Source organism: Cryptomeria japonica, chromosome 10, assembly GCF_030272615.1.
Source record: "Cryptomeria japonica chromosome 10, Sugi_1.0, whole genome shotgun sequence".
In the NCBI taxonomy this organism is placed as follows: domain Eukaryota; kingdom Viridiplantae; phylum Streptophyta; class Pinopsida; order Cupressales; family Cupressaceae; genus Cryptomeria; species Cryptomeria japonica.
This window is the reverse complement of record NC_081414.1, coordinates 771,038,233-771,054,536: the sequence shown is the minus strand read 5'-3', so window position 1 is coordinate 771,054,536 and position 16,304 is coordinate 771,038,233. Positions and strand designations below refer to the sequence as shown.

The window sequence follows — 16,304 nt, the reverse complement described above, 5'->3', positions numbered from 1 at the left end:
TAAATCAATATATTATCAATCTAAAACAATTTCATTAAATTAATCTTTTATCAATAATGCTTATATATATATTAAATATTGAATAGCACTGGACTGTAGTTAAGAAAAACTTATTTTCCTATGTACAACGTTTTATGATTGGGAATATCATTAAACTTATAATATCAAAATAATTTTGATAAAAGTAGAACAACATTTTATCTTAAATAAATAAATAATTTATTTATATATAAAAATTTGGAAATGCAGTAAAGCGTATATACTACATAGACACACAAATCATTATCATTCTATTCAATACAACTTCGATGAAAATGAGTGAAGTATTTATTCATTTAGGTCTCAATGTGGATGGGGCTCTTATAATTCTGACATCTGGCAACAAAGAAAGAAAATAATTTGACTAAGAACATTCTAAGAAAGACAATAATTTGACATCTATTCTTGGAGTATATGTCATCTATTTGTTTTTCTCGTAATCTTGAGTTATCAATCGCATTCCTCACCAAATATTTTTGGGAACTGTTATTCATGCTGATTGGGTGTGAACTAAATGTAGATAGGTGCATTTGAAGTTTTGCAGCGAGTGGAAATTTTTCTGGGAGGTATCAAAATGAAATAATAATGTCTTTGTGACCACAAGTTTTTGATGAAAATGGGTTTATCGTAATTTTTTTTAAAGGAAGTTCAAATCTGTGAGCACGATAGTTCAACAAGTACATAAAATTTATGAACCACCAATCCAGTGAGGGCCTTCATTGTTGGATTTAAAAAAAGCAGAGGGAGAAGAGTAAAGAAAAACTCAGTATACATTAAACGAGAAACAAAAACAATACAAGTATTATCTGAGCTGCTGCTCATAGATTTGATGACCATTACATTCATAGACTAATATCCTTTGACAACTCTGCAGAACTGGACTCCCGAAAGAGTGACTAACAAATGTATTAAGTTTCATTTATAAAGGGGATTACCATCAATGTCTTGGTCTACATAGTAGTTATAAAGATAATTCAATAATAAATAACAAAAAAATATGTAGACTATCAAACAGGGAGAGACATCTAGAATGTAGTGGAAGTTGCTGCATTAATAGTTTTCTTGCTACGAAGTTTTGTTTGTTATCTTTAGCCTTCTTGATTGGTGGGACTCTTTCTCTGCAAAGCTTTTCTAGCGCTTGCAGGTCGCTTGCCTTTTTCAGCTTGTAGCGTAGTTTTTGGTTCTTACAAATTGTGATTGAAGGTGCAGATTTCTCGTTCTATTGCAGGTCGATTATGTGGATCGATACAAGTGTTTGGGCCGCCCATATTCTTGCAAAGTCGTCTGAACATTTGGTAAAGAATTTTTGCTCGCCTCTTCTCGACCTGTAGAAAAGTGTTAGCTTGTTTGAGATGCATTACGTTGTGCTACTGACGGGGGCTCTTTCATGTTAATCGAAGCCTCTGTAGAAGAGTTTTCTCCTCTCTTATAACCAAATCTCTATAGTAAACTGAAATTGTCTGCTTTGCTGTCGGCTTTATGTTATTGTTGAGATCCTTTCTATGCCACATAAATTTCTAAAAGACGACAATAATTCAGCAAATTTCTCTATTCAAGACTAAGGCTCAGTTTTCCATATTACAAACTATTGTTTATGCATGAGAAAGCTTCCAACTTTTTGCATGCAACTATTTCTCCTTCGTGTTGAAAGCATTTAATTTGTAGTGCAAAATTAGGGAAAACAGGAAAATTATTGTAATATTTTTAATTGGCTATACAAGAGCTTATTTTTAAAGTTTTTAAATTTTTTTTCAAAGTATTTTGGATACGATAAAGTATTATAAAGTTGTCAAAAATCAAGATCTATTGGATAGAATATTGTTTATAACCTTCTTAGGCTGAGTCAGATCGAACATTTTGGTTCAAATGTGGTCAAGTAAGGCACTCCAATAAAGAATCCTTGATATATATAGCTTCTAAGGGGGATCACAAAATCGGGTTGGGTTGGGTGATCATGCGTACATAGAAATTGGATCTTCTAAACCAATCATTTGGGGTGGACCTAAACCATCTCCAGAGAATCAAATAGGTGATAAAATGGGCAAACTAAACTTCTAGAAATTGGGTATTGGCATTTAAGTTAAAAAATAATGAATTGCATGCAATAGCACAATATTAGAATTAGGCAATAGATGAATATTGTTTTATTTTGTATGATATGAATTTATAATAAATGATCCAATTTACATTGCAAGGGGGATGAGAAAATGCCATTTGGAATAATAATAGTGCAACTCAAAGAAACTATAAGTATAAATGGAAATACACTTAAGAAATCATAGCAAGAATGTCATATAGAATAGAAATATTCAACACTAAAAACACCATTAAATATATTGTAGATTCCTAAATTGTACTACTTAATTGTGAGTCCAATTTCACACTCTGCTTAGTAGTTGCTTTAGTTTCCACTCCTCTAGACAATTGTAGGACCATTTCAAGCATTGAATTCAATCCCCAATTCAAGGAGATGTATCATATCCCATTTCAAAACTCAATTATCTTATTCTAGATTTAATCATAGTCAAAACCAAAAAATTAGAATCAAATCTAATTCATAGGCTTAAAATCTTACATCCTTCTTCTAGTGAGCCTATTTTGGTGGAACCATGCCTATTTGCATAGTAGTCCTACCAACATATTTTGAAATTTTAAATGTTTTATGTGTCAACCTTGACATTTACCAAATCTTTTTCTTGATTTATGGTTATGGTCATTCTTTGTTGCCTTTTTATCCAAAAATTAACCTTGTGGCTCGTATAAAAGCTAGTAGTTTTTCCAATTTGGATATACATGAAATTACAATCCTTGTGATAGCAAAACTCTACCAAATTGATCCCATAGGTCTACAAATCTAAAGAATAAATTAGTAACATCAAATACTCATCATTGAGTCTTCATGAATTGTCCATTCGCCATTATTGCAAAGATGGTGGAAGCTTCAAGGAATGTTGGAGTATACTAGGGAATTACTAACTGATGATTATCTTGTACCTCTCATCAAGGGTTTGATACGATTTCATGTCATTCTTGTATTTCTAAGTTTTAGCTTTAGATTAGATTCATTTATCATTTATTTACTATTATTTACATGTTCATGCATTCTTGTGTTGGTTTGTACGTTGCATTTAGATTGCCTCATCTAGGGTTCACTCTAATACACTTGAGTAGGGCTCTTGTTTATGTTCATGCACATTATTGCTTACAATATCCTAGACACACTTAAGGCTCAAAGCATACGCTTTTATCTCAAATCCAACTCGACTATTTATGGAAGAAGAAACACCAAAAGGGGGGTTTGACTAAGGCAAGCTCCGATGTAGCCACAACCATATTTAACTCTCCTCTTTGTGCTTATGAAGGTTTAGATCTATAGAATTTTAAGATAGTTAAAAGATATAGGAAGAATGATTCAAGTGAGACGGAGATTGACACAACAAGTTTAGGAGAAAAAGCTTGGATAGGGACACCTAGCACTCTATTTCTTTGGGTTGGAATTTAGAGGAATAGGAGTTATGAGTCTTTTGATCCCAAATATGAGTAGCTTTCGATAGTTGGACACACTCTAGACTAGGGTGCCCAACTCCATCATTTGATAGTTTGAAGCTCTGCTTGCTATCATAGATGCACCTCTATATCTCTATTTCATTTTTGTATCTATGTCTTCATGTTTACTTATAAATATGTTTTAGTAATTTATGTTATCATTTATGCATGGTTTTAGGATTGTTGAATGTAATCACATTCGACCTCAATAAATTTTGTTCTTTTATAGAAAAATAGATATTTTACAAGCTTCGAAACACCTTGATTGTTGCAATGAAGAATGAGTGTCTTTTCTTGAAGAATGCCCATGTTAGCAAGAATATGACATGGCCAAATCACTTCACACACAGCTCCTTGTGTGACACAATTTTAAACCTGAGTGAATGAGAGGGAAACAATTAGTTTCTTTTTACTAATCCATGAAATGAGACTAGTTCTAAGATGAAAAAATAAATCCTATAGTTGACTTCTGGTCATCAACAAACCCAACATAGTCTGAGACTGTATAATTTTACAAGAAGAAGCGAAGGTTCTTCTTGTATTCTAGACCATAATAAACTATATCTTAGATATATCTAAATACGGCTAGCTGCAAAATGACATTTCTTTGACTCCTGCATAAATCTTGAAAGACATCTGATAGCAAATCATAAGTTTGTTTTGGTATAAGCCAAGTAAATGAGACTTCCAAAAAGCTGCCTATAGAGAGTTGCGTCTACTTGATATGAATCATGGAATCAAGAGAGTTGCAAACCTTTTTCCACTAGAGTGGACAGATACAGACATTAACACCAACTAGTAGATAGAAATATCTCAGCAAGTGCATATTTACACAAAAGTCATCAACATAAAGTAGGTCAGAAAGAGAAAGACGAATCTAATTTCTATAGACTAGAGAAAAAATGCACAGTAAAAGCAGGCCCGAAAGAGAAAGAAATCGATTGATTTTGAATATTGACATGAAAGGTCATTATCTGTTTGGTTGCATGCAGAATTCCTTGTTCCTTATTTTATCGACTTTGACTATTGAACTGGGTGTGGTTAGAATAACTCTCACCCTTTCACACTGGACTCCCACTTCTAAAATTACTATAAAATGGGACTACACGCAGGGAGAAATTATGCAGCTCCATGTATCGACTTTTGACTATTGACCTGGGTGTGGTTAGAATAACTCTCACCCTTTCACACTCGACTCCCACTTCTAAAATTACTATAAAATGGGACTAACACGCACAGAGAAATTATGGAGCTCCATCTATTTGGCTTTAGATTTTGGTCTTAGTAATAGTCTAGACTGCTCGTATGGCTGGCAGAGTTTCTGTAGTATATCTTTTCTCTGTGTTGTTTTTTATGTTGACATTGTTATCTTTTGATACTGAAGCAAAGGTGCATTTTCACAAATGGAAAGTAATTTACCAGACATGGGCTCCTGATTGCGTGGAGGTGAACATCATCTCTATAAATGGACAATACCCGGGCCCCACCATCAGAGCCACAGAAGGGGACACCATTGCTGTTGAGATAGAGAACTTGATGCCCACTGAAAACGTTGTTATTCACTGGCATGGAATTCGCCAGGTAAGTGATCCGTTTTTCTTCTCATTTTGCACCAAGTGTAAATGTCACAAATGTTTTTAGAGTAGAAAATGCGTCTAGCAGTGCGGAAATAACTCTCTTGGAATGTTGCGTTGCAGATTGGCACTCCCTGGAGCGATGGGACTGCTTCAATTTCGCAGTGTGCAATCTACTCAGGCGAAACCTACGTGTATAAGTTCGTTGTGGACAGGGTAAGTTGTAATCCGTTTCAATATGAAATGTGTGCTTCACTTAACTATAATAATGATTATGAATATGTGAATGCAGCCAGGAACGTACTTCTGTCATGGTCATTATGGACTACAGCGGTCGGCAGGGTTTCATGGGTCGCTGATAGCGGATGCGGTGGGCAAGGAACCCTTCACCTACGATGGAGAGCTGAGTATCATTTTAAACGACTGGTGGCACGAGAGCACTTCTGAGCAGGCCGTGGGCCTCTCTTCCAATCCCTTCGTCTGGGTTGGGGAACCTCAGGTATATCATGTACATTTCATTTAGTAGAGTTCTCTTTATAAAGGTTTTAATTATTATTATGTTTGATGGAGCTTAATAATGTATTTTTCATTTTCAATTGATTAATAATATAGTTAAATTTGCAATGTGCATTCCAATCCTTTCATAAAAATTAAAATAAATTTATATATTAGAAATTGAAGAATTTAAAAGTAAAATATAATATTTAATTAAATTAACTTAATTGTATTTGTAAGTTTTGTGTTTCTTTTGGATTTTTTTTGTTTTAGTTGTTGGACTATTCATATTGGGGATAAGGTCTCTCATATATGATCTCATCTAATTTAGGTTAAATTATAAATTAATGTATCAATAATAATAATAAAAATAAAGAAGAAGTAGTTAAATAAAACAAGTTTTAAATAAGCTAAAGTTGTATCTAATGGATTAATATAGAGATCTTAAATACATTTATCTAAAAAGAGATATCAATTTGGAACTATTTTATTTAACTAAAAGTTATTTTTTTTATTACATCTATGAAAACATAAATTTTATGTGCTTCTTATTTTAAATATATTATTTCTATTATTGAATAGAAATATTATGATGTAGAAATGGCTACCAAATAAAAGATATAAAAAAATGTTAACACTGACACCATAAGAATCCACCTCATGTTACTATTGTAGAATGCTTTAACATTAATATTATTGTTTTTTTTGAGTAAAATAAAATAATTTTTAATTAAATTAAAATATATGTCCTTATATATAAATGAAAAATAAAGAAAAATATAAGATATATACAAATTTTTATTTTATTTTAATATATATTTCATTTAATATTTGATGTGTAAATAGTTTTCTCTTTTTTTTTTTCGATTGTGTTTGAATTATTTATCATCAACGTTTTGAATCACACTCTGTGATTCATCATCAAGATTTGAAACGTTGATGATAAATAATTCAAACACTATGGAATCCAGAAAAAATTAATAGAATACAACATGGATTATGGAAAACTCATAGCATTAAGTGTAAATAGTTATCAAATTTAACTTAAATGAACATATAAATTTAATTCATTTAAGAGTTGTATTATTTTAGTTTTGCAAGAAATTTTAATGGACAAGTTTTCTAGATTTGATACAAAACTGACAAGAACATTTAGATTCAAACATAGAACATAATAAATCGTAGAAAGTAGAATTCCTATAATCAACATATAATTTGAATTTATTTAAAAAATATTTTATATATAGATACATAAAATTTAATATATAGATATATGTAGATCAGAACATAACACTCTAGATCACTATCAAACTCATTTTAACACAATAATTAAAACCCTTCGCAAGAGAACTCTACTAATATAACATGCATGATATGAGGCTCCCCAACCCAAACAAAGGGATTGGAAGAGTGTCACCCGTGGGACTAAAGTGGAGGAAGCTCTTTGTGTACTTTCAAGGCAATAAATTTCTTAGCCAAAACTTTGTTGTAGGCATAGTTTTTTCTATGGTCAACTCATGGGGAGGTTCACTAAAGGATTAGATAGATAGTTAAGGATGGTCAGTCTAGTTGGCATTGGTGACCTACCTCTCACATTCACACCTACCCTGTAGTTTTGAGAAGAGCTCTAGTTCATCACTATCAAAATATAATATTCTCCACTGGAGTATACATCTAGGTTTTGTACTTCCACTGACTCTATGTAATGCTTGTATGCCTCCATAATATGCATCATCTTGTGTTCTTGTATAAAACCAAGGTGAGAAACATAGGAAAGGCTTAAAGGACCCTGCTTACATGGGATTTGTTTCTTTGTATTAACAATGAATCTTTGTTGACTAGAATCAATTTCTTATCATTAGGAAAACACCATTTAGTTCTTAAAGATGGATGATTTAAGTTGGCTAACTTGGATCAAAAAGTTGAGGAATGAAATAGGCGCAAAGGTGGTATGTCTTCCCAAGTTTTACTTAAACTAATAAGGCAAGCACATCTACAATAGAGTAATAAAAGACTTAACATTATATTATTTTTAAATAAAAAATAATTAAATAATAGTTATACAAACTATTTTTGTGAACTACATTGACAACTTTTATTATTCTAAGTTTTACAAAATGTTATGAGACTTTTTCCCGTGAAAGAATTTTTAATAAAGGAATATATAAATCAAAGTAATTAAAAAAATATTATTATAATGAAAGGGTGTGACTTTTGTAACCACCGTTGGTATTATTTAAATTAATAGAGATTGGAGGTATGGAGGGGATACACGAAGAATAATACAGAGAAGGATTAATTGAAAGGAGCACAAGAGAGGCGATAGTTAAGGGTCTGGTGGTTGGGCATTGGGCATTGGAGAAGGGGCATACAGTGTGTGTCCAACTCGGGGTACATCATACACCCAGGAGTGTCCTGGCCAATGCTGTGTTTATTTCATGTCGTGAAGGCATGTGGGGTTTTGTGTAAGAACCATGATTATTTCATGTCATGAAGGCATGTGGGGTTCTGTGTAAGAACCGTGTCCTCCTGGAGTTCTCCCTTGCCTGAAAACCCTATACCAATAACTAATCCTCTGCCTGTAGGAAAGTAACGTCTCCATGATTTACAGATATGTATTAATCAATTTCATATAATCATTTCCCTAATGTTTCACTGCTGCAAATTATTATCTCAATATTTTATTACTGATTATTGATGTACATTCATGTTTATAAAAGTTCATCTTTAGTATAATTGTTCTATAAATGTTTTGAAGGTTCATTTAATATAAAATAATATAACATTTATGAGTGATTAGTTTATCATTACCTTGAATAATTACTTCTGAAACTTTATTAAAATATTGTTTAAACACTTCATAGTAAATATTAAATTAAACACCTTTCTTTTAAATTATTTATATTAGGTAAAAGGTTAATTACATTAGGTTTAACTTAATATTTGATTTATTTAATCCACTACAAATACTTAATTAATCATAGGGGAAAAGTACCATTAGATTTGGTATCAGAGCCAAATCGATCTAAAGGGAAGTAAGAACATAAATAATAGAGTTAATATATCTTTAACAAAAAAATTACCTATATAACCATCTAATAAATTTAATCTTGAAAAAAAAATCACAATGTAAATCTCGAAGGGTTTTATTAGCATGGTAAATTGACTCTCCACTTTTGTTATAAATTTAAGGAGAACATCAAATAAATATCTTGGTGATAAATTTACAACAATTTGACGATTACATTACCTAAATTCTCATAAGAAGATTTCTAAGCCATTATAAATCAAATGATTTAGAAAACATATGACCTTGCACATTTAATTTTGCAAGAAATCATTGTCATGACTAATTTAAATCCCTAGTATAAACAATAGTCAATCGATTAATTTCTACTTTATATCAGGGATAAATTTACTTCAGCATTAGGGTTATTACTCTAAATCCTATAATAAATTACTTTGGTTCTTATGTCATAAGATTTTATTGTACAAAGATCATCCAAAAATCGCAAATCTCCATTAAGCAGATCCTTAAACATGGAAAAAAGATAAAAATAAATAAAACATTTTTTCCTAGTGGTGGATCGTGTGCTGTGATTTGAAACACAACACTGATTTTAAAAATTTTACATTTCTTTTACAAGTCACATTCTAAGATATGTTTTTGAAAGATATAACATCTAATAAACACAAATTCTCTATTGTTCATGATCTTGAGATAAGAAGAATTTATTAGAGTTAAATTTAGAAGATTCCTAGATTAGCCACAACTAAATTCTATAGATTAGCCATAACTAAATGCAATAGATTAGCCACAACTAAACCCTAGAATGAAAAAATTAGCATTGACGGTTAGATGCAAGCAATCTCCAAAATGTACTACAGATGAGATGCATAAAACAAATAAAAGAGGATCTCGGCACAATTCACAGTCCACTCTAAAAATCAAACTATGAAGAAAGTTTGAAAATAAATTTTTGCCTGGAAATCATGTTTCAGAGTAATTGTATGGCAAACTGAAAAAAAAAATCCAAAAAGAAAACAGACCTTGAGAAAATAAGGCATGATGAATTGTAGAGCTGGTAAGGAAGAATTCAATCCAAATAATATTTTTTCAAAAAAGAATTTTCTTAAATGAGATTCATCATATAGCTAAGCATTAAATTAAAATTAAAATTAAAATTTGTTACACTAGGAGGTAGTGAAGCAAAAACAAATTACTTTTCACCTCTCACATACTGAAAGTCGAAAATAAAACTACAAAAGCTATATATATATATAACAATAATTTAGAAATAAAAATTTGTACATAATCTCGTGCACTTTCATTTTGTGCACATTCTGAAAACATAAAATTTGTGATAACAATAATTACAACTACAACATTAAGTAAAAAATAAAAATAAAAAATTATCACTCATTAAGTTTTTTTTTTAGTTTTTTTTTATCATGGTGTTTGTTTAGACTGTAATTGTTATGGATGGCTTAAATCACACACACTAAGATTTGATTTTTATGTTGTGTTGAAGACATATTTAACCAACTAATGCAACTTATCAACTATTGGTGGTTTAAAAAAAACAACAAAGTACCAATGCAAATTATAAATCATAGATTGACCTTCTAAGAGACAAATAAATTGTCCAGATATTTGATAGTTAGTGAAAACTATAGTAGATTTCTAGTCTCGACCTCACATTTACAAGGGAACTTGTTCCCGATAATTCAAACACCTTCTTACCCCACGCTTAAACCAAAAGTTGTACTTGTTTTTGTAAAAAGTACTTCAGCAATATATATACTTTTATGTATCAAACAAAATCATGATAGTCATTATCTACCATGAGTAGTTAATCCAAAGATCAATTGAGTGTGAATCCTAATCAATAAGGATTTGACATAAGCAATTACTCAATACTAAACTATCCACTAAATTGATATTGGAATAAATATGCTTTTAGTAATAATGATCCAAGTGAAGCCTATAGATTAATTTAACAAATTGATAGCTCTTTCATGATTTGATAGCTCTTTCATGATTCGATAGGTGGTGAATTTCAGACCAACTTCTATATTACTGTTGCTTGGAATTTTCTTGTTTGGCATGTAGAAGTCATGAAATATATAGTTGGTAGTCAAATTTTGAGAAAGCATTAAAATGATTAGAGGTAAAAAAATGATCCAATGAATTTTGAATTGATTTCATAAGTAATAGAGAGTTTTATTTTTATTTTTATTTTTTTTGTTAATGCTAATCAATCCTAAGTTTTCCATAACAAATTCATGGGATATAGTGCATCAATTACTGGTTTGCAGCAACCCCAATAATTTTTAATTTTTTTACAACCAGTCATAGTTAGAGTAAATAATCTAGTGCTTACTGATAACAACCATGTACTAGTGGTCAGGTTCTAAGTAGGAAAAAATATATGGAATCAGTCTTGTAGAAGTTTGTGAATGAGTCACGAGTTTTTGCATCGCCAATTTCATAATCATGGTTACAAGATAACTCTAGCATTAGTTTACCAATTTGATTCTCTAAATCAATCTTCTCCAATATTATTGCACCATCATTTGCTGCTATACAAGTATTTACATCAGTTATATAGAGCAGAAAGATCATTATCACACATAAATGAAATTGAATTATTACTGGACCATGTTGTGTTGAATTTTATGAAACTTGGTGAATTAAGCATGTGAAAGATTGAATAAAATACACAATGAATTTCATTCATAAATTTCTAAGATACACTAATCACGTCACTCCTAAATTCTCGTCCACCTTTACTGGAACAATGTAATTCATGGAGCTTTTTCTTTCATATTGATATACCTGTGAATATGGAAAATATTTAAGAATACAAATAAAAACAACAATGTTTAATTCGAAACATGTAAAAGAGAAAAATGATAAAAATTTGACTAAGTGAAAATGTGAAATGAGTGTCTTACAATTCAAAAAAGTTGATTAAACTTCCTTTTGTATAACAGTGAATAGGAATCTACCATTCCAAAAGCATAACCCATCAAAGGAACATTCATGGCATATATATCCCCCCCTAATTTTCTTGTATATAAAGTGTTTAAGAACTTGGAGACATGGATAAAGCACACATGGTAAAAGTTATGAAAGTATAAATAGCTAAGTAAGGTATTCATCCTAGCCACTTTGAAATTAGAAATTGCATTTTCTTAATAGATGCTCCATATATTGAGAATTGAACCCTCTTATTTTAGATAAGATATAAATAATGTTACATTGTGGGCCTATAACCCATAGGTCCTGAGATCATTTTTAAAATTGGTAAATTACTAAGCTACTAGAATATGCTACATAAATAATAAAATGGCTTAAAAGATTTCAAACTAAAATGTTCCTCTTAGCCTTAGACATGTGGACATGTTACGTTACAGGGAGAGAGATGACCTTTAAATTTATTTGTTTTTCTTTTATTTTAATGTGAACCGGGGTTCGAAATTCGGGTGTTCATAATGTATTATGGGTTTTCTTTTAAAATGTTAGTAATATATTTAATACTATATTTACCTATTGTACCATGTTATTGGACTTGATCAACCCAATAACATTGTGCATGTCTTGTATTTTATAAGGAATTACTTGAAAAGTTTACATTTATACTAGATTTATAGTAAAAGAGGATACTCATGTAGTCCGGAATGCATGATTATCAACTTTGACTACATTTTGAATATATAGATTATATGTTATTCAATGATGAGCCACTACATAGCATAGGATGCACATGCCATTCACTAGTTAAATGTTATGTTAAGACATTAAAGTTTATAAATTCTATGTTACATACAAATTTATTAAAATGTATATGTTAAAAGAATGAGTCATATGAGAGAAAATTGATGAAGTTGAAATATATGACCTTAAACAAATGGAATAAAAGCAATTCATTGAACTATAAAATTTTGATAGAAGAGATATATGTGTGTTATTGTCATAATTTCGATTGGCAAAGTGACTCCCTTGTAATTACTTGTTAATTTAGCTAGAATAGAAGAATATCTATGGATTTAAAGAAGGAAATATATATATATAGATGAAGTAAAACAAAAACTAGAAATATTATGAAGAAAAAATATGTTCGATATCTATTTCTTCAATTATTAATTATGTCTTTTTCTTTGAGCTGTGATGTAGATGCATCTCTTGCAATTGAGGACAATAGCTAAATTATAGGGGAAAAAAATGTTATGAGACTTTTTCCCGTGAAAGAATTTTTCATAGAGGAATATATAAGTCAAAGTAATTAAAAAAATATTATTATAATGAAAGGGTGTGACTTTTGTAACCACCATTGGTATTATTTAAGTTAATAGAGATTGGAGGATGGAGGCGGTACACGAAGAATAATACAGATAAGTATTAATTGAAAGGAGCACAAGAGAGGGGATAGTTAAGGGTCTGGTGGTTGGTCATTGGGCATTGGAGAAGGGGCATACAGTGTGTGTCCAACTTGGGGTACATCATACACCCGCGAGTGTCCTGGCCAGTGCTGTGTTTATTTCATGTCGTGAAGGCATGTGGGGTTTTGTGTAAGAATCGCGTCCTTCTAGAGAGCTCCCTTGCTTGGAAACCCTATACCTATAACTAATCCTTTGCCTGCAAGAAAGCAGCATCTCCATGATTTATAGATATGTATTAATCAATTTCATATAATCATTTCCCTAATCTTTCACTGCTGCAAATTATTATCTCAATATTTTATTACTGATTATTGATGTACATTCATGTTTATAAAAGTTCATCTTTATTATGATTGTTCTATAAATGTTTTGAAGGTTCATTTAATATAAAATAATATAACATTTATGAGTGATTACTTTATCATTACCTTGAATAATTACTTCTGAAACTTTATTAAAATATTGTGTAAACACTACATAGTAAATAATAAATTAAGCACCTTTCTTTTCAATTATTTATATTAGGTAAAAGGTTAATTACATTAGGATTAACTTAATATTTGATTTATTTAATCTGCTGCAAATACTTAATTAATCATAGGGGAAAAGTACCATTACACAAAACTTAGAGCATCTTGATAAAAGAAGTGCTCAATACATTTCTTCAATATTGATTCTCATGACATAAACAAAAAGTGGAAAATAACTAAGAAGACATTGTCCACTATTTAAAAATTTCTAAACCATTAATTAAAAATCGTCAAACAAATTTAGAAATGAGTAGATGATAGATACAGTGCTCAACACTGTCTAGCATACAACCTTGATGCAGAGAGGACTCATAACATGATCTTGAAGCATAAATTTTTTAGCCTTTACAGCTACCTTTGTCAAAATGTCTACAAGTTGTTTTATAGTCTTAATATACCTAAGTTCTAGTTCCTTCTTTCGCACCAAATCTCTGATAAATGATATTTTAGATCAAAGCGTTTATTTCTACTATGATCCATGGGATTTTTTGCCAAGTTTATGGTGCTCATATTATCACAAAAGATCATTGTAAGTTGGAGTTTTTTCTCTCCAATTTATTCAAGAACTTCCCTTGGCCGTAATGATTGACTACCTATAGAGGTGATTGAAATATATATTGGCTACATGGAAGAAGGTGAAACTATGTTTTTCTACTTTGAAATCTAAGAAATCAAACCCAAATAAAAAGTACAATCATCCACACAATTATCTCCCCAATGAATATCATGAAAACCAACTATATTAAATCCTTTAGAACTCTATCAATAAATTCCAAATTTTAGAGTTCCTTTCACATATTTTAAAATTCTTTTGGCAAACTTCATATGTGATTTAGAAGGTTCTGTTATATACCTTGAAACAAGAGAAACAACATAAGAATATCAGGTCTAGAGTGATTTTGAAACATCAAACTCTCAACAACACTTCAATAGGCTATCCCATCAACTTGTTCAAAACCATCATCTTTGCACAACACAACTCAATGGGAATTAGAGAGGAAGTTGGTTTACAATTAATCATATCAAAATTCTTCAGCATATCTCTGACAGACTTTGTTTAACAAAGCAAAATGTCATCCTTACTTTAATAAACCTCCATGCCTTGAAAATATTGTTTTGGGGATAGAACACCATTTAATTATTGTATTATTCCATCATAAAATTAGTTTTAATGGAAGCCCTGATATTATTAGTTGGTCTAACTTATATAATCTCATATAAATATTCTATAAATGTGTAGAGTCAATAGAAGAGATGCAAAATATTAAAATAATTGAAAGTTCTCCCCTCCCATACTATTGCATAATTAATTACATGACACTGAAAATTCTCCCCTCCCATACTATTGCATAATTAATTACATGACACAAAAAATTCCTTTGTCTTCTAAAAAGTATTTTAGTTAACTTGATTAAATACTAATTGGACTATGTTCTTAAACTTATACATATATCCCCTTGTACTTATTGTATTCTATGTTGTGATTGGTAGTCTATTCTATCCTCAAGATGTTTTGTTGGACCTATTGGTGTTTACTAGTTCTTGCCATGGTAGAATACTTATGCATCCATGATGATTTTAAATGACTTAAATATTTATTAATCTTTTTCCTTTCAACCAATCAATTTTTTTAAAATTTCAAGCTAAAATAATTTTTATCTTTTCAAAAGTAACACACAAAATTTTTAATAAATATTATTTAAAAATTGATTTATTTGTCATGTGATTGGTCTATATTATTTTCTATGGACATAAAATTCAATTTTTGTCAATAAAAATACAAAATAATTACATCAGCAAATGTCAAATCATCTTTTTACTTCAATTTATTTTACTATTATACATAAAGTACATCAATTTATTTTTTATTTTTTACATTACATATTTGAATTCTCATTCATTCAAATCTCAAATTATATTAAATTATCTAATGACATCACCACATAAGATACAATATGCTATTATTATTAGACATCAACAGATAAATTTATTTTATAGATAATTAGTTATTAATCGAGATTATCAATTAATATAATTTTTATTTTGTTCAAAAACGTTACAAAAGTAAAGCTTTTTTTTAAACTTAAATAATTTTGAATGGATTAGTTATATATTAAACTATAAACTATTCTCAAATACTCTATCATTACTTCAAATACTTAATTATTAGTTCATATACTTAATCATTACTTCATCATTTTGTATAATTTTTCATATAGATTTATAAATTATAAATATCATTCCATCTATTTCTTACTAATTTTTATATATCTTAAATATATATATATTTTCAAAAAAATTTATATACATACACATTATTTATTTGTATTATTTAAGAATTAATTTATTCAATAGGAAGAAAATTTCAAATGAAATAACAATTTAAATAAAAAAACATATTCTAAAATATATTATTCTCTAGTTATTCTTATTTTTTAAACAATTAATAAAAAAGTTTGCATTATTAATAAAAAATTTAATTAATTTGTATTTTAGTTTAGTTATAAAAAAATGCAATAAGATCTTCATTTTGAAAGAAAACCCTTTAAAATACCAAGGAGAGGGACAATAAATGCAAATAAAGAACTAAAACAAAAATTAAGAATATTTTCTTTTTATCTTTGCATATCTCTCTCTCCCGTCTATATTTCTATATCCCCTATTTCTCTCTCTC

General features: G+C 29.7%; 1 protein-coding gene across 1 annotated transcript; it reads left to right on the top strand.

Annotated features, from left to right (window-relative positions):
• The first annotated feature begins 4,890 nt into the window (after nucleotides 1-4,890).
• LOC131859218 (L-ascorbate oxidase-like) lies at nucleotides 4,891-5,682 on the top strand. The gene is made up of 3 exons (XM_059212789.1): nucleotides 4,891-5,166; nucleotides 5,283-5,375; nucleotides 5,452-5,682. Exons 1-3 carry the CDS (start codon nucleotides 4,891-4,893, stop codon nucleotides 5,680-5,682), a joined length of 600 nt encoding a protein of 199 aa, XP_059068772.1.
• The last annotated feature ends 10,622 nt before the right edge of the window (nucleotides 5,683-16,304 follow it).